The sequence below is a fragment of the Anabas testudineus genome, chromosome 3 (genome assembly GCF_900324465.2).
Source record: "Anabas testudineus chromosome 3, fAnaTes1.2, whole genome shotgun sequence".
In the NCBI taxonomy this organism is placed as follows: domain Eukaryota; kingdom Metazoa; phylum Chordata; class Actinopteri; order Anabantiformes; family Anabantidae; genus Anabas; species Anabas testudineus.
This window is the reverse complement of record NC_046612.1, coordinates 6,985,007-7,003,963: the sequence shown is the minus strand read 5'-3', so window position 1 is coordinate 7,003,963 and position 18,957 is coordinate 6,985,007. Positions and strand designations below refer to the sequence as shown.

General features: G+C 39.1%; 1 protein-coding gene across 1 annotated transcript; it reads left to right on the top strand.

Moving 5' to 3' along the window:
* Nucleotides 1–644: 644 nt before the first annotated feature.
* On the top strand, nucleotides 645–17,824 carry LOC113174853 (DNA-binding protein RFX7). Its single transcript, XM_026379024.2, is given in 10 exon segments — nucleotides 645–1,124; nucleotides 4,174–4,207; nucleotides 7,937–8,022; nucleotides 8,134–8,256; nucleotides 9,357–9,473; nucleotides 10,692–10,776; nucleotides 10,863–11,076; nucleotides 11,601–11,887; nucleotides 12,233–13,459; nucleotides 13,461–17,824. Coding segments are annotated over 10 exon segments (4,293 nt in total). The 5' UTR covers nucleotides 645–999; the 3' UTR covers nucleotides 15,456–17,824.
* The last annotated feature ends 1,133 nt before the right edge of the window (nucleotides 17,825–18,957 follow it).

The following is an 18,957-nucleotide window of genomic DNA, read 5'->3' as shown; positions in this document are numbered from 1 at the left end:
TAAGTGCAAAATGATTTATTTTCACAATGACATAGTATATGTAGTATATGTCAATGGATTCTAATCAGGGATGAATTCATGTGTACTTCACTTTAATGTTACAGTTACTAATGTGTGGCAGTTCCCTAGTTGTACTTACATAATTTTATTTAACTAATATTTCAATAAACTGGATTTTACTTGTAATGGAGCATTTTTTCCATTGTGCTTTTAGTACTTTTACTTGTGTAAAGAATCTGCCTGGCTGCCTCTAGTTGTAGAAAGGAGTAAAAGTAAAAATAGTAAAAGTACAGTTTATGCTCTCTCATCCTCTGTTAAAAGCATGCAATGTTACTTTGAATGCAAGCAGTATTATCAGCAAATCATACATAAAGTACTTATGCAGAGTGCATACAAATGAATGAGGAACGTGTTTTCTGTGCTTTACAATTCAAGTTTTTACATTTTATTGTAAAGCTCCAATAACATTTAGGTGTTTCTAAACTTGTTTTATTGCTTGTACATAGAGTATTCTTATATAAATGTACACTCACACGTCCAATGTGAAGTGACATGTCATCTTCTCTAATGTTGTTTTTAATGCTGCCGGCGTTACTGCGCATGCGTCTGACCAGCGGCTACTACTCACTGTGCACATGCGGACAGATCCCATAACGCGACGAGCTGCGCACATTGGAGGGACTATCTGGGCGTCTTTCAGCTGTTTGTTTACTGTTTTTCTCCCCCCTTCATTCATGTCCATGCACAACCTCGTGTTTGGCAGCGGGACGTAGTTTTGTTGCACAGCTTTTTGAACTGAATTAATCCACCTGGAGTCGGGACTTGAAGCGAGAGATGTCGGAGGAGGAGGGCTGGGTGGCAACAACAACAACAACAGGGCGCGCTGCTGCTGTCCCGTTAGCATCGCAACGTCCTCCGGTCCATGTTGTTTAACCCTACACCCGTCCACGCCTCCAGTCCAGTCCAGACCGGTCCAGTCCCCTCCTGAGAACCGCCGTGATGGCTGAGGAGGACCCCCAGCAGCAGCAAGTGGACCGCGGGGCGGGGAGTCTGCCCGGCCTGCTCCCCGGGCTGCAGGGCGCAGAGGCCAGTGCTCTGCAGCTCCGGATCAAGAACTCCATCTGGTGAGGAGGTGTTTACACGCTGCTGTGCATGGTTTGATGCTTGAAGAGAAAATCCCCCTCTGCAGTTTATCATGTTTGGGGGTAGTATCTACCCTATCAACAATAAGTAACACAATATAAGTTATTTTATTTAAGTAACAAAAGCAATACCACAGGTAAAAGTGCTGCATGCAGAATGTTAAGTAGAAACAAACATTATTAACAAGTTCCTGCAGAGTGTAGTATAAAAAAAGCTGGTGAGTAGAATATCATCCTCCTGAGAATCACATACTGAGGCACTGAAATGTAGTATATTGTTGTAGTTGCTTATGATGGAGTCAGTTTTATCTGTGTACTTCTGGAAAGATAGTACCGTGGTAGTTTCCTGCAACAGTGCATCATGTTATATACACTTCGATCACATGTTTTATATGTAAAATATTAATCTGCAAAGTACTGTAGCTGTCAGATATATTTAGTCAAATGTAAAATACAATGCTTTGCAGGAAAGTACAATATTCAAATAAATGTACTTTTCACAGTCTGTTTTCTTAAGTAAAAATAGTAATTCAACAGTGTAAATCTCTTTCATTTTGTGTCCTGCATTTAAATTACAATTATGTAAAAGAACATAAGTATTATGAGCAAAATGTTCTTGTATATATATCAAAAAGTATAAATATCAAAAAATATCAAAAGTAAAAGTACTCATTTTGCATAACACAAAGTGATGTTTACTAAATGTAGATAGTAGATTAAACAATATACTTCTGAAGTGAAATAGATGGATTATTAGCATTAAGTGGAACTATTTAAAGTTGAGTATCTAAAATTGTATGTTGTTTAAAAGAACAAGTACCATGAACAAAAAAGTATCCAAAGTAAAAATACTCGTTATGCACGACATAAGGAGGTCCCTGTCAGAGTAATTAAAGATTTAGGAATTGTCCAGTATATTATGATTAATACTAGATTATTATTACTGTAATATAAGTAGTATTTTCTTTTCAGATGAGAGGTAGTGAAGTTGCAGTAAAGAAGCATGAAAGTCTCAGCTGTGTATATTTACAGTGTTATAGGTGAAATGAGCTCCTTATAGTACATTTAAATACTGTTTATAGTACATTAATAATAATTTATTCTTTATTATTTAGTAGTATAAATCTAACAAAGACATTCTGTTTGCATAGTTATAGTGCACTTGAGTATTTCTACTGTACTGATACTATACCCTGTTGTTTGACTAAGCTCAGATATAACACTACAATACAGTTGGTACTTAGTGTAGTGGGAAACAATTCAGTTTTATATAATGTAGTAACCACAGCAACTGTTGACTGGTGCAAGTTTGGTTGGTTGAGCAACACAAATATTAATAACATTCAGTTAATAATAATAAATTAGTGAAGCAACAGCAGCAAAGTATCAGGGGCAGCTCTGGAGGGTGGATAAGGGGGCCGTGGACTCCTCTCTGGCCACCCCACACAGCATCCTGACCATTAAGAATCTGCAGCAGTAATAATTGCTGATTTAATAAACACCACTGGTGTACTCTGCATGTTTTACATTTTTATACTCGTTAATCAATCATTAATCTAACTGCACATGTGAAGTATTTTACATCTTTCAGTATTATTAGTATTGAGTTGGTTTATATGTGAGGTTTATCAATCTGTTGTGTGTACATCTATTATCTGTGGCTGCTGTGCTTTAAGGTCGAGTTCTGACTGAAAAATAACCTTTTTGCTCTGGATGAACCTGTGTAATATCATTTAAAATGTCAAATGGCCATGAAAGGTCAAAAGGCTGCAGCAGCAGAAAACAGTTCAGAGTTTAAAATGTCTGCAGGACATACCCCAACAGAAGCCTCACTCTGCTTCTTGCAGTTTAGTGAAACTTTTTCTCACTTCATGAATAATTAAATCAGATGAAACATGTTGACGTTTACTAAAGCGACCTGCTGCTGAGTGATTGTTGGTAGAAAGAGACCGCCTTGATCCGAGTCAGTAAGTTCATCTGCAATTACACCGCCACCCTGTCTTCACATGACTTCTGACGTCAAGTGCTACTACGAAGGAGGTATTTCCTTCTGGATTTCATTCAAACTTCCGAATCAGACACTGGTTTACTTCTGAATCACAGTGTGATTCAAAGGCTCCCCTGTATCAGGTCTTTATGTTTTCTTTTAGTTTTCTATTTCTGTTGGATCTTGGTGATCCTGTTTTAGACCACATTGAATTCCTTTTCCTTTCGTCTTAGTGAATTAATCTCAGTCTCTGTAAAAAGGACTTCAGGTGTCATCATGTGTACCGGTCAAATCTGCCTTACAAACAGCTTAATGACGACCTTTCAGCAATGCAGGAAATCCTTGGCCCCTAGTAACAGTGAATTAAAGTGAACTGTTCTCGTCATGGCTTAAAGGCATCTCCTTATTCTGACCTGCCCTGTGTTGCTGAGTAAGAGTCTTTAAATGTGGCATACCTTCTGTCTCTATGTCAACAACAACCTGACCTGTCTGCAGATTAGGAATTAGACCCAGAAGAGTTTTTGATGGATCTGGTTTGACTTAATGTTGCTCTTGGTCAGCAGAGGATCATCTAATGCTTGTTTTACCCAAACAGGTCCTCTTGCTTTGGTCTTTTTAGTCTGTTATATTAGTTTTTGTTCCTTCTTGTTGTGAAAACGGTTTTGTTTGTAGAAGATACAGTAGACATCATTATATATCCATAATATCTAATTAGGGAAGTCTGCATAATAAAAAGGCTTACGAATGAGACAAGTGACCACAGTTGCCGTCTTTATATTACATATATATATATATATATATACTATATATATATATATATATATATATATATATATATATATATATATATATATATATATATATATATATATATATATGACAACATGTGTTCCTGCTGGTGGGATACATGACCTGGGAGATGCTGAAGGGATGGTCGTGTCATACCAAACATTCCTCTGCTTTATAAATAAATACTCTTCAGACACAAGCGCTCATGTTACACCAGCTTCATACTAATTTATTCTGCCTCTTTGTATTTTGCAGCAAATCTGTACAATCAAAAGTGGAAAACATTCTGGTGAGTATTTTAGACTAGTTACTAAACCTTTTATTTTATTGTAGTTTATATTATTGACTGTAATGTGTGTATAAAGTTGTATGGTAAAATATCTGTCTGCAGCAGCTTTGAAAATCAGCAAATAAGAGCCCTCTTTTTGGTGGTTTGTCCCACACTGTTGGTGCCAGTCTGACCCCTGCTGGCAGCATGTTGAGTCCGGGTCCCCATCGCTGAAAGAGACCTCCATGATTGGCTCTTCAGCTCAGCCAATCAATGCACAGGGAGAAAAGCAAACGCGTATGCCATTTACAACATCTGATAGTGACAAATTATGGATTAGAAGTAGCTGTAAAGCGTCAGTTTGAATGTCTGTTTTCCCTTATATAATAAATTCAGGTTTAGCCATCACCTGTAGGTAACAGCTACACGTCCTGGGCTCCCCATAAGTAAACATTAGATCATAAAAGAAATACAATAATTAACCATAAACATCACATTATATCTTAGTCTATCTTAGTAGTTTTATTAACAGTATGTATATCTGAGACAAACATCACAGTACAAGCCGGCAGAAATGAAATAGCAAAGGATCTAAATAGAACAAAATCACTGCAAAATCAGGAAGCTGTTCATTTAGAAAGGCGAGAAACAAAAACAGTTACCTATGAACAGTACAAGCAAACAAAAGGCAAAGCGACCACTAACAAGACTAGGAAGCTAACAAACAAGATCTCTACCTAACTCTACAAACCGCGATGAACAAAGCCGGCGGTCCAGGAGTAGACGAACAGGAGAAATGGTCAGACAAAGGCAAGGAAGACACACTAGCAAAGAAACAGGAGACAAACCAGAGTATAAATATGGGCGGTGAACCAGCTGGGACAGAAACCCAGAAGCAAAACAAACAAGTGAGTAAACCCAGGAAGTGATGCTGCCCCAGCCGGTCTAAAGGTCGAACTGTAACAGTTAAAATTACAGCTCAACCAGAATATACAGCAGCGGAGGCAAGTCGTAATTGAAGACAACACATGTACATGGAATTTAATGAGGGGCAGCTATCACTGTGTTATTAGCAAAGTTTTAAACTCTTTTTAAAAGCACTGCTATTTATCAAGTGAGTAATGGTCAATGGTAACCATCTGACGGTTTAAAGTGTAGCTAAAGTTATGATGAATTAAAATTCTGTCAGCCAGTGCAGTTGTAGCAACCGTTTAATTTAGCAGAATCCTCAGTATCATGTTTCGGCTTTTAATAAAAGAAACAACCAATGCAAAACATCACAGTGGAGCCAAGACATGGAGAGGTTGGCTTTGCTCGTCCTACCATAAATAATGTGTGATGTAATGTAGTGGTTAGTTCATGTCTTTCAAAAAAAGAAAGCAAACAATGTTTGAACCTTACGTTCTGTTTTCAACCACAGAACTTTTATTGCTTGGTGACCTTGACCTTTGACCCTAGGCTGCCAAAATTTAATAAGTTCATCCTCGTGGATTTGGACATTGGTGCTAAAGAAATTCACTGACAGCGTTCCTTACAACAAGAGAAATGATAGGAAACCTATCTGCAAACAAGTTCAAAATCATTACTGCATTTAAATCTATGTACTGCTAACATTTATTCAAGGTGAAGTGGATTAAAAAGGGGACGGAGTTTCCTGTGCAAAGTGTAGGACACAGTAAAATACAGTGACAGTAAAAGTCAAGAGGGTCCTCTGAATGATGCAGGGTGAGGCTTTTAGCAGGATTTATTTGAAACAAACCCCACAGATAAAAACTAATCGCTCACTGTGATTAGTTTAAAAGTGAGTTATTTATTAAAGAATAAATAAAATAAATAATGTTTGTGTGTGTGTGTGTGTGTGTGTGTGTGTGCACGCGCTCACCATGCAGTGAGCTGTCCTGGAAAAAGGTGTTAAGTTTCAAGTTCACCTTACAGACTCTACTTCCCTGCAGAAGACTGCCTGTCTCTGTGTATCTGTCTGCAGCCTATTAGACTGAATGCTTGTGCGTCTCAGACTGGTTAGGCCTATGAATGTGGTATATTTATGCTTCATACTGTGCCTATGCACTGCCACGCTGACAGTATCAGGCCATCAAACCTTCTTCGGCTGACTTCGTACTGTCTCAGACTTTCTGACAAATAATATCTGAGATGTCTTGAGAGTTTTTAAAATATATTCTCAACTAATTAGGCTAAGTCAGGTGGTTTTAGGTGTGTTTTCTGTATTTGACCTCGCATCGCCACCTTGCCCTGTAGGAAACTTTGGATTCTCTTTCCCCTCTATGATGGCAAGGCGTTCAGGTCCAGAGGCAGCAAAGCCCCAAATCATGATGCTCCCTCCACAGTCTTCACATTAAAGTATGGATCAGGCCACTTATTTCTGTCTGGACCCAGGAAGCATTTTGTATTTCATGTCTGAACCCGACCTGAGCCCAGTGCATTTGAGTTTGTGCAGTACTTTCCCAGGTTTTTCCCTCCTGCTCAGCTTTGATGAACCAGTATGGGCCAAAACGTCTTCTCTGTCATACGAAGTAGACATTCAAGTGCTCCAACCGTCTGTTTATTTGTTTGGTGCTGCAGTTAAACCTATTTAGCCTAAAATGTGACCTACCTGACTGAACCCTACCTGAACCTGAACCACAGTCAACTGAAACCCGTTGACTACACACAACTAACTAATTAACTAATTAAGTAACTTCTAAAACCAACTGACTGCTCCAGTCATAGTTTGGTGTTGGAGACCACGAACTTACTTATGCAAACAAATATTTAGTTTTGTAATTAATATAAATAACTTTATAGAGATCTGGTTTCATTTTACTCGAGAATCTTAAATCTACTTTGATAAAGTTTTGCAAAACAAAACTTGCAGGATGTACACAGACAAAACAAAGCAGTGTTAAGAAACTTTTAAGGGACGAGTTATGTTACTGAATTCGCTCCTGTGGGATTAGAGTATTGCTTGGTGTCCAATGCTGTTATCTGCTGTAGAATTCACACTGCTCGTTCTTCTTGCTATCGAGTTTCTCTCCCCCCTTTGAAAGGCGCTGTCAGGAGGGCTGAGGACTGTTTGCAGCTCAAGGTCGGGCTGAGGTGGTTTAGTCCTCTCTGGTACACATATCTGTGCGTGTTAAGAATAATTGACCATGCAAATGTGTAATTTTCAGGTATGTAGAGTATACTGTGAGGTGACAGACCACAAACGTTCCTACCTTGACTCACTACATGCTTTTGTAAAGCTGATAATGAATAGTTTGTGGATCCTCTCCACAGAACGTCATCCAAGACCCCAATAAGAAGATGAAATGAGCTCCTCTGTTCTCACAATAATATATTTTAGCTGGGCTTCGATTTAGACAGTTTATCTTTGAAATGACAGAAAATTAATCTTTTATACATCTATAAAAACTGTAAAAATGCCAAAAGAATAACTGGTTTCAGCCCCTCAAATATGAATATTTTATGCTTGTCTGAGTCATATGTGATAATAATAATAATTTCAATGGTCCAGTTGTCACAGTTTAGTGATATTTTAAAACCAAATTGTTTATCGATTAATTGATAAGATAATCATCAAATTCATCAATTATTAAAATTATGTTTTTATTGCAACATTAAACCTTTGAAACAAAAACAAATCTGAGCTACAACAGGACTGCACCTGCTTTTAAAACCATGACAGGAAATCACTTTGTGCTGATGAATAGAAAGTTCAAATACTGAAAAACGTCTGTATATTTTTTTCTATAGCAAGATGTCGAAAAGTTCTCAGACATCGAAAAACTCTACCTCTACCTTAAGCTGCCTTCTGGTCCCAGCAGTAGCAGTGATAAAAGGTAAGCACTAAAAGAAACAGGAAACATTCAAGAGAAATTATTCTGCCATTTGTTTGAATGATGCTTAATGGCAAAATGATTGATCCATGAATGATGCACATCTTTTGCCAGCGATCAGAACACGCTGTCAGCGAGCCGCACACAGCAGATGCATGCGTTCAGCTGGATCCGTAATCATTTAGAGGAATATCCAGAGACCTCTCTTCCCAAACAGGAGGTGTATGACGAATACAAGTACGTATAAACACTGTGCTAAGAGAAAAACTATTAGTGTCACTGTCGCAACAAGCGACTTTCCAGATGATATTTTATTGCTTCTCGATAGGTTCTCATAAAAACTTCAAGCACAGACAGGCAGAAAGATTTTTGCATAAATTAACAACATGCTTGACTGTTTATTTGACTCTTTATCAGCGATGTTGTTCTTCACAGCTACTAATGTTCGAGGTTCTTTCTCCTCTAAATTACTGTCGCTCATTATAAATAGCCGCTGCAGGCATGAGAATCACAGAGCAGCATGTGCTGGTAATATTAGAATGGAAAGTCTGAGACAGTCATTGAAATGCTCCGGCTGTGTTACATAAGTGTCTTTTTAACTCCAGCAGAACAGAAATACAGCGCCCTCCAGAAATATTGGCGCCTTTAGGATAGACAGGTGAAAAGGATTTAAAGGGACAATATGTGTTTCACTTCAAAACAAAACGTTATTACAACACTTACAAAACTAATTCTTGCTAATATTCACATATTTTCCCAACCAAATGCTGTTTCCCTGTATTTTTAGTTTAAACAAACATAACATATATAAAAACATAAAATATATATTTTAACACCTTGACTGTATTCACCCAACACTGTAAATAAACTGTACCTGATAAGTTAATTGTATAATGATCTTCATTATACAAGTAGTTTAATCTGTTGTTAGTACAATATAGAAATAATAATTAGCAGGTTTCATTGTGCTAAAGATCATCATGCTAATATTTGTGTAATTAGAGGTACTAGTCTTTCATCTTCATCGCCACAGATGTTACCACACTTATTACACAAAAACTATATATATATATATATATATATATAAGTATCTAGGTAATGTTTCATGTTACATTATTGTTTGTGTGTATTTTGTCTCATATTACTACCAATCTATTACCTGGTTATAACTTTAGTAAGTACCATGATGTTACTTTATTATTATTATTATTATTAAACATAACCCAGCTACCTTGTAATTACTACTGTATAAACCTCTTAATACTTTATTATTACCTTGTTAATACAGTGCTAACCTCATTCCGAATGACATTTATTTTTTCTGTTTTATGTTTCAGGATCTTCTGCGACAATCTCAATTACCATCCACTGAGCGCTGCAGACTTTGGAAAAATGATGAAAAATGTCTTCCCGAACATGAAGGCTCGTCGATTGGGCATGAGAGGAAAATCTAAATATCCTTTACTGGAATGGATTGTAACGGTCCAGTTTAAGGATCACAGACCATCTGCTGTTGCAGTTCATAAGCTCTCTAAATATAGATGTGAAATGAAATAAAGCCCCAACCCTCCCTTAGCCTCGGAAGCAGAAGCATAATACAGAGACCCTCAGGGAGTCACTGTGATCTTGACCTTCATGCTCAAGTGCAAAACTTTGTTTGTATTCATGACTTTGAGTTATTCACGTTAATTATCAGTGTGTTAAATGAGGTTGATAAATCGTTTAGTTTATGAGTTGTTATGTGGAGAAACCAGGTTTCATCTAAATTTACAGTGTTCACTGTATAATTATACTAGATACTGGTTAAAATAATATGGAAATCCTCGGGTTCTGTATCAACACATGCAAAATGCTAAATTCCTAGGAAATCTTTTAATCTTTCTAGTTAAGGCAGGAATTTAAATTGGTCTAAACACCTAATGATCACAGTGTGAGTTTACTGGTAAATAAACATGAGACTTACTGTAATACATCCATTATCTTAACCTCTCTGAAGGGTCACAGGAATGCTGGAGCCTGTCTCAGCTGTCATTGGGCGAGAGGCGGGGTTCAGCCTGGACAGGTCACCAGTCTGTCACAGTAATTATAAGACAGTTTGTTACACTAAACAAAGTGAAGTGCGTTATTTTTCTCGACAAAAACTGTCGAGTGCTCATTGTGCAAGTTCTAGCATGACAAATGCGTATATCATACGTCTATCACAGTGTCGTCCAGTAACATGAGTACATCACCCGAGGCCTTTAAAACAGCATAAATAACAGCACCATGATGCAAGATTAAATCATACGTATGAAATGATTTTGAGATAAATAAAAAATATGGGCATGAGATGCAACAGTGTGCCTGAGTAGACGTATTTAAGAGTTGAGTTCACCCTCTGTCAACACGACCATTAACACAGCGTTTGGTGCTGTTATTCATAGATCAGTGTCAGTTTACACTTTTCACTACAAGGTTTATATTTATTTGTATGAATATGTGGATATATTGTTGAAGAACAGATAAGACATGTCTTTAAAAACAAAACAAATATGATGATGCCACTATTTGATATAATGTAATTAACATTGAATTGAATGAGGAAAAGGACCATCTCCAAGCAGTCTTGATGTTCTATCTATATTATTATTCATTTTTCTGAAATCATGTTTTTAATCTTAACCCCAGTTCACATATTGCTATAGTGGACTAAGGAAAAGACCCTTTGTTCACTTACCGTCGTTGCCCACTTTGGATCTCCATAAAACAGGGGATGGGGTAAGCACAGTTACATCCTCTTTATTAATGTTTATGTCCTGTCTCAGAGTGTGTCACATTTACAACCACATGTCTACTGTATGTAGCTCCAGTGTGACGTCCTGGAGTCACCGGGCCAGCTGAGCAGCATAAAGGAGGAGGTGCGATTTGCAGCCTGTGATCTGGTGTGTGAGTGGGCCCAGAAGGTGCTCAAACGCCAGTTTGATAGTGTGGAAGATTTGGCTCGTTTCCTAATTGACAGCCATTACATCAGCAACAAGTCTCTGGCAGCTCTCACCATCATGACTGGTACTGCAACAGGTAAGAACCACATCTGGCTTCATCCCCCCATAGGTGTGAAAAAGGAGTCAATAGTGATACCTGGTGGAAGTTCCTGTTACTGCAGTTTCCCAAGCTTTAGCTGTGGTATTCAAAGTCATATTTTTAGTTAAAGTAGCAGTAATACGAGTAGTAGTATGAGTACCACAAAGTAGTACAGAACTTGAATATATTAATTTATTGACAAATCAGTGAAATTGTGGTTTACTCAACAAGTTCTCCACCACCACACAAAACACATTTACAGCATCAAAAGTAAACATGCAGCTGAACTGTGACTGATCTATAATTAGATTATTTAATTTTATAAGCTGCTCACCTGTTTACGTAGTTATAATTTAGGCAATATTAAAATATATAGGTTTAGCAAAATGTACTTAAAAGTACCATAAACCGATTTATATTTAGACAGCGTAGGTAATATAATAACTGCATATTAGCAGTATCATAACATTCAGTAGCTGTATGTGGCTGACTGTCTACATCGTCCTGTTTACCATCTTCAGAGGTGAAGACTTCACAGACGGCCTCAGCCTTCGTCCCCACCGCTGAGGCTCACTCCTTCCAGCCTCACGTGTCAAACCTGTCGTCACCTTCTGTCGATGCGAAGCAGCAGCTCCAGAGGAAGATTCAGAGGAAGCAACAACAGCAAGAACAGAAGCTTCACTCTCCTCCTCCAGGAGAGGGACAGATCATGAGGGTGGATGACAGCGTGCCTTGTGGTAGCCCTTCATGTCCGTCCCCTCAGCCAACCATAGGGATCATGGTCGCTGCTGTGCCGAGCCCCGTCACGGTGAGAGAACAGGACTCTGAGTCTAAATGACACTGTTGAGAAGAAACATTATCTAAAGTTAATTAAACATCCAACAGAATGTAAACTGGCATATAAAACATAACAAGTGAATCTGCTTATAGAAACATGCAATACTGAAATAGAAAATCTCCAGTATAGACATAACGTACTACTGGATATCTACAGTATTATTCCAGGTGTTTTGGGTCCTAATATACTATTAATGTGTTTATGTAGCCTCTGATGCAGAAATATAAACTGCTGTATGAAGATCAACAGGTAGAAACAGCATGTTGCCAGAAACTTTATAATCTGGAATTAATTTGTTCTATTTGCTCTCTACAGGTACAGAGAAGCAGGCAGCTGACATCTCCCAGTCCAGTGGGAACAGTGGAGAGCAAAGTGCTGCCTATTAACTTCCAAATGGTGACCCAGCCAGTTCAGCCGATGAAACACAGCCCGAAAGCCCTGCAAAATATCCTGACCACTCCACCAGGGGAACGCACCGCTCGGCAGCGCTACGCTCAAATCCTGCCCAAACCTTCAGCCACGACTGCAATCGCTTTACGCACACCCTCCACCATGATCATTGCCAATAACCCCATTAAGACTGTGACCACATGTCATGTCAGCCCTGTCAGTTTGGTCAAGATGACAGCCATTTCACTGGCACCCAATAGCAGCACTTCTACCACAGCCATAACAAACACGACTCTCCGGCCAGCATCTGCAGGTATTAGCACTTCTACTGTTACAGAAGACATCATCTCCAATCAGGGCATAAGGAGTGCTTCTGCTGTCCCCATTCTTTTCCCGGTGGCCAGGCCAGAGCAGGCTGCTAACACCAGCACTATCGACGTTGAAATGGAAGTTGAAGCTATACATAAAAACAGCCAAATGCAAAATCTTAGTGGGCTCATTTTGACTCACAGAGTAATGGCAAATAGAAGTGGAGGAGCTGTGCAGAGAGCTGCGAGTGTGCCCATACCGCAGACTAAAGGCTTCCTGGGTGTGCAGGAAACATCCATTACTGAATGCAGTGGAAAGTTCTCCTCAAGCACTAACACTGTGGCAGCAGTTGAAAGCAGCAATACAAGTAATAATACAAGCAATTTGCACTTTACTCCATGCACTCAGAATCCCAGCGCTGTTTCTCTACTCAGCACCAGCAGGGCTCCTTCATTTGGGGAAAACAGCAGTGTAACACCAACAAAGGAAGGTTTCCTATCAAGGAAACGCTCAGGCCTCAGCCCAGACCTTTCACCAGTGAAAAGGGTTTTTAAACCCCAGCAGCCAGTAGGTGGTGCTGCTTGTCTTGGATATAGCACCACAAACACAGTTGGTATGTCCAGGCCAGGTGCTCCAGCTAGACCTGAGAGTGCACCAGCCACCGGAGAGGTGGAGATGAAGATGAACTTGTCCACTCGAGTCCATGGACTCTGCACTTCCTCCCTCAGAGGCAGTGGCTTTTGCTCAGTTCCCAAAACACAGAGCGCGATGCAGAGGAAACATTTTTCCACTTTTATGGACTCTTGCACCTCAGTTGGTCACACGTTAACACAGCAGCAACAAGGGGTACACAGTGCCTAATATGCAAGTTATGCCTAATAACCCCAGCCTCCAGAAACACTCAGGTGTGAGTGATATTAGGAGTTCAACCTCAGCCACAGGGAGTCTGGAAGGAGCCGAACAACAGTCCTACACTCAGTCTAACGCTGTCACTGAACCCTTAGAGTTTTTGAATCAAGCCTCATCATCCAGTCAACTTTCCATCCACACTGATATGGACTACTTTCCATTTGACGATGATGTGACTCAGGACAGTATTGTGGAGGAGCTGGTGCAGATGGAGGAGCAGATGAATCTTAACAACCTGCGACAGTTTGAAGACTGTGCCACACTGCAAGGTCAACAGGCTGTGATGCCAAACAACATCATGTCCCCCAGTCAGACCATGACCGCCTTCTATCACACTGCAAACAACAGCAGCAGCAACCTAATCCAAACTCCAACCCTGACACCCACACCCACATCAGAAATGATGGGAGGAGTTCAAGTCCTCACTGGAGAGAGCCCCTGCTCTCACATCGCCTCTTCCACCCCAGTGGACAGTGCTTTGGGAAGCAGTCGTCACACTCCAATTGGTACTCCACACTCAAACTGCAGCAGCACTGTGCCTCCCAGTCCGGTGGAGTGCAGGAACCCGTTTGCATTCACACCCATTAACTCCAGCATCACTGGCTTCCATGACGGCAGCACGGTCTCCAGCAGCCCTGTGAAGCCTATGCAGAGGCCGACAGCCACCCACCCAGACAAGGCCAGGCTGGAGTGGATGAATAACAGTTACAACAGCAACAGTAACACCTTAAACAAGTCTAACAATGGAATGGGAATCCTTCCCAGCTATCAAGGCCTGAGAGATGATCATTTTCAAAAACCTCATGCTTTCGCTGTTCCTCATGCACGCCACCACGACGGCAATTTTGGTCGTTTGACTCCCATCTCGCCCGTGCAGCAGCAGGCAGCTAGCATGGCTAACATGAGCAGGCAAGAGGGTTTTGCTGTGCCTGCGCCTCTTGATAATAAAACTGGTAACACACTTACAAGTTTTCGATGTCGCAGTGTAAGTCCTGCGGTGCATCAGAAGAATTTGAGTGGAAGCACGGGAAACTGTGCAGTTTCCAATGTCCCTCACTCAGTAGTGTCTCCCTTTAATTCCCCTGTGACTCCTGAGGTGCTGAACATCTTTGCAAACAGCCAGACAAATCTTGGAGTGAGCAACATTGCTCAGAGGAGCCGATCTGTGCCTCTCAACATCATGATGCAAACTGAGGTTCCACCACCACCAGGCCAACAGTGCACCACCAAAAACATCGCCGGCGTCCTCCTGAGAAAGCTGGATGGGGACCAGAATGAGGCCGTGCGGGGTTTGGGCATCAATAATCTACCCTCCAGCTACACTGCACGAATGAACCTCACCCACATCCTCGAGTCCGACCCCAACCTGTCTTGCGCTGACAGCCACCTCAGCACCTCTGACTCCAGCTGCACATGCAAGCTGCAGAGGCCCAATTACCTCACAGAAAATGCGATTAATGAACAGATGATTCTCTCGGCAGGTAACACCCAAGTGCAGTCGGCCTCTGGAGAGCATCAGCAGGCTCAGTCTATGTTATTAACTTTGAACCCACCACAGCAGCAAGAAGAACTACAGCAGCACCAGCAACTGGATTTCAGCAGCACTGTCAAAGGCCTCATGACAGAAAGCAGTGTGGCTTCTGGCAGCCAACTCATGGAACAGGTGTCGCAGTTGACCACATGTGGGGCAGATTTCCCTTGTGAAATCAGAATGACATCGGAGCTTTCCAGTAGCATAAATGACCTTAATGCATTGGACACAAACCTTCTGTTTGACCCCAACCAGCAGCAGGGGCAATATCAAAATGCTGCTCCAGAGGAGCTTGTGAATGATTCGCTGTTTCAGCAAATTTCTAGCGAGACGACACATTCTAGTGGACTTGACTGGTTGGAAAGCAAAGATCATCCAACTGTTGGGTTGATGGGTTGAGACCAGAGCTTTTAAAAATCATGTTGATCATGTTAATCTATGGTTGGCGTTTGTTTTGTTTATTTTCAGGCATTTGTATTTTATAACACAACGATGGACACACTGAGGTTTGTCCAGTTTAAGTGCCAGACTGAACTGAAATAATGCTGCAACACTGATTAAAATGCTGGTCATTTTCCTTCAATGAGAGAACATCACCTCTTGTTTGATTGAGTGTGTTCCCAACGGGTAAGCAAGTTTAGTGAGGAAATCTGTGTCTTCATATTTCACTCAAAAGTTTTTTTAGAGTAAACATATGTGGAAAGTAATTAAACAAGGTTGTCAATAATGAGCCAATTTGAACTTTACATTTAGTTGTATGCATTATTTAATTAAGGGTAACGTAAGGTAAGGTACAGAATATATTTACTGCTGAATAATAATGTGTCATAATTATAGGATTTGTGTGCAATTAAGATGCACCAAAAACTACAAATTGGTTTTTGGTGCACTTTCTCTAACTGGAATGGATTTTAATGGCAAGATATGTTTAAAATGATATACACATACAGAAATATAATTTAGTGACAAAACCATAAAACCAAAATCATCAATTTTACGTACTGAATATGATCTTGAAGGAGCGTGTGATTACATCTGGGTGAATTAAAATAAAAAAATGTATTAGCTGTTTATTTAATTGTAAAGATTACTCTTGTCTCTTTAGGGTTTAAAAAAATACAATACAATCATGATTATAGCTGTAATAAACCCCTTTATTAATGCAAACCATGATTTAAGATGAATAATCCATTTAGTTTGAGCTGTTCTGTCCTGCAGTGAAGTCCTTAATGAGTACATACAATCCTAGATACATACAACAGCAAAGTTGCTCAGTAAACAAACATCTCAACCAAAAGGAAAAAGGGAAATCTTTAAGAAAAGAATCTTAAGAATTAAGCAGAACCTCATTAATGGGGAATTCCTGCATGTTTAATCAATATTGCATTGAATAATCATGAGATGGTAAAAATAACATTGAATTATAGCCATTTTCCTTATAACTAACTAACAGTATTTGTATCGAGTGCACATTAATTGTGAAGGTTTCCCTCTGAACATAAAAGTGAAAGGCACTTAATAAACATACTGTATACTTCCTAATGTTGCACTCATTCTGCACTGACAATCTGTGCTAGTTGTGTTTGTTTACAAAAATGCACTGCTTGGTTTGGATGATGAATATTTTCAATGCCTGTGCTGAGAAATCAATCAAAATGCATAAAGTGTGAAAGTCAAGCTATACACTGACGATGAGCTCGTATTTATGAAAGTCATGCAAACACTGATTTAACGATACATCCTAGGGTTTTTGGTTTCTGAGCCTTTTGTTCATACCAAAGACAAAACATTTATCTAAATTGCAATAACATGTCTCACATGTCCTTAAGCTTTATTTAATCATAAATCTGTACCAATAGTGACCTGTGGACACAGTGTTTTATGGGGGATAAAACAGGAAAGTTGTGTAACGTTTGTAGCTCTTGAAAAGAGTTTTGTTCATCAGAATATTATTGTTTGTTTACTATAGTTGAAGGTTTTGTAAACCAAGCAGGTCCATAAAAACACTTTAATGCATTTTTTTTTATCATAAACTGTTTGTCTGTTAGCATTAGATCCCTGGGTGTTTTTGATCTCAATTGCTTTATTTGTTGTCTAGCTAGTCACTAGAGCCTGTTGTTGAATGTTTTTGCTTAATGTGTGTGTTGTTTGTACAGAAATGTTGCAAACTATACAGTATACACTTGGGGATTCACAATAATCTGACTTGCACTGTTTTAATGTTTTGTAGTGTAAACAGCATGTTATCACTATACAGCAATTCAAATATTGGGCAAAAACCCTTTAAGACTGAGATTGTTCACTTTCAGAACTTGATTTTGGCAGAAAATTTTCACAGGAAAACAATTGCACATGTTTAAAAATGTGGAAAATGCAAAACAGTGTTAATAAATTAGAGTTGTTTTATACAGTTTATTTTTACTTTGAAAGCAGGTCCTTGTAATATAAGTCTAATTTAATATGGAGTGTTCTAGACAAACCTTTCTTATTTATTTTGAATTTTACAGTACAATCTGTTCTCTCAGTTTTTTTGTTTTATTTGTGTGTCTGTGAAAACATTTATTATGTTAACACTGATCTAAGTCTTTACCCTTCCTCTTGTTTGTATGTGATTCAGTGCTGTAGAACTGCCCTTCACTGTAGTTATGTTGCTATAGTCAGTGTATAGGGGACTTTTTTTGCATTTTAGCAGATGCTTTTATAAGGGGAAGTGCTTGTTAATACTGGTTTTTAATGATTTTTAAGACGAATAAACATTTGTAAGTACATTGGTATGCTGGAATTGGTGTCTCTTTAAAAATACTCTGGAGCTGTGTGCCTCTTCACATCTAGAAATTATATGACTTTAAATGAGAACATCTTTAATTACAAATTTACATTGGTTGGTATTCTTGTAATTATCTGTGATATTTTGCATAATCATACACTGATATTTATGAAAACCTCATGCTTTGTCCAAAGGCATTCACTCATTCACTATTCTCTACAAAATTATTGAGTTTTCTAAGCACCAAAATAAGACACTGCTGACTGATCACAATTTTATAGTAAAACTAATACTAAACTAATAGTTTCATTTATGAAATACAAATGTTAAGAAAGTGTGCACATGATTTGAATGCTGTATTTTTTGCTCGACTGCACAAAGTTTGAGGCACTACAGTACCTACATTTCCCACTGACTAACTTTAAACATTTAATGTCTGTTTATACAGTAAAAGGCTTATATCACAAGCCAATCGCATGTAGCACAGCATTTATAGCCTGAGCTTGTTTGCAATGCTAGAAGGGTACATAAAATAAATAAAACCCCATCATAAAATGCACAAAATGGCACAAGACAAGCAATTTAGCAATAAAATACAAGGACAAGCACCAAATCCTTTGTGACTGCATGATTGTTTTTGTATCTAGGGAAGGGTCTCTGTCGTTCTCTTTGTAGCTAATTTTATTCCTGGTTCAGAGAATGGAACCAGCAAACACTTTGCACTAACCTTTATGCCATTACTCCTGCTAATTATACACTAAAGATATTTTCACATAACAGGAATAGCCCAGCTGCAATAAATAAAGGTAACATACCACTTGGGTGTTGGTAGGTTCAAGATCCTTGTGTCCTGCATGCTGGTTCTCAGTCACGGTTTACTGAAAAACTTAGAAAAGTGCCATTATTAATGCTTTTAGTTGATTTTCCTGCTGTGACAAGACAAAAATCTGCTATAAAAAAGGGTCTATTCCTGGTATTTGTTCCAGCCAAATGCAATCTGTGTGGGAGTGTCAGAGAACACCTGTGTGGTTGTGTAAGGTCTTTCAACACAACATGGTACAATAAGTATGAAACATCTGAAACTCCTTAATCTCACTGAGAAACAGGACGATTATTCCTGAGCCTGTTTGTCAG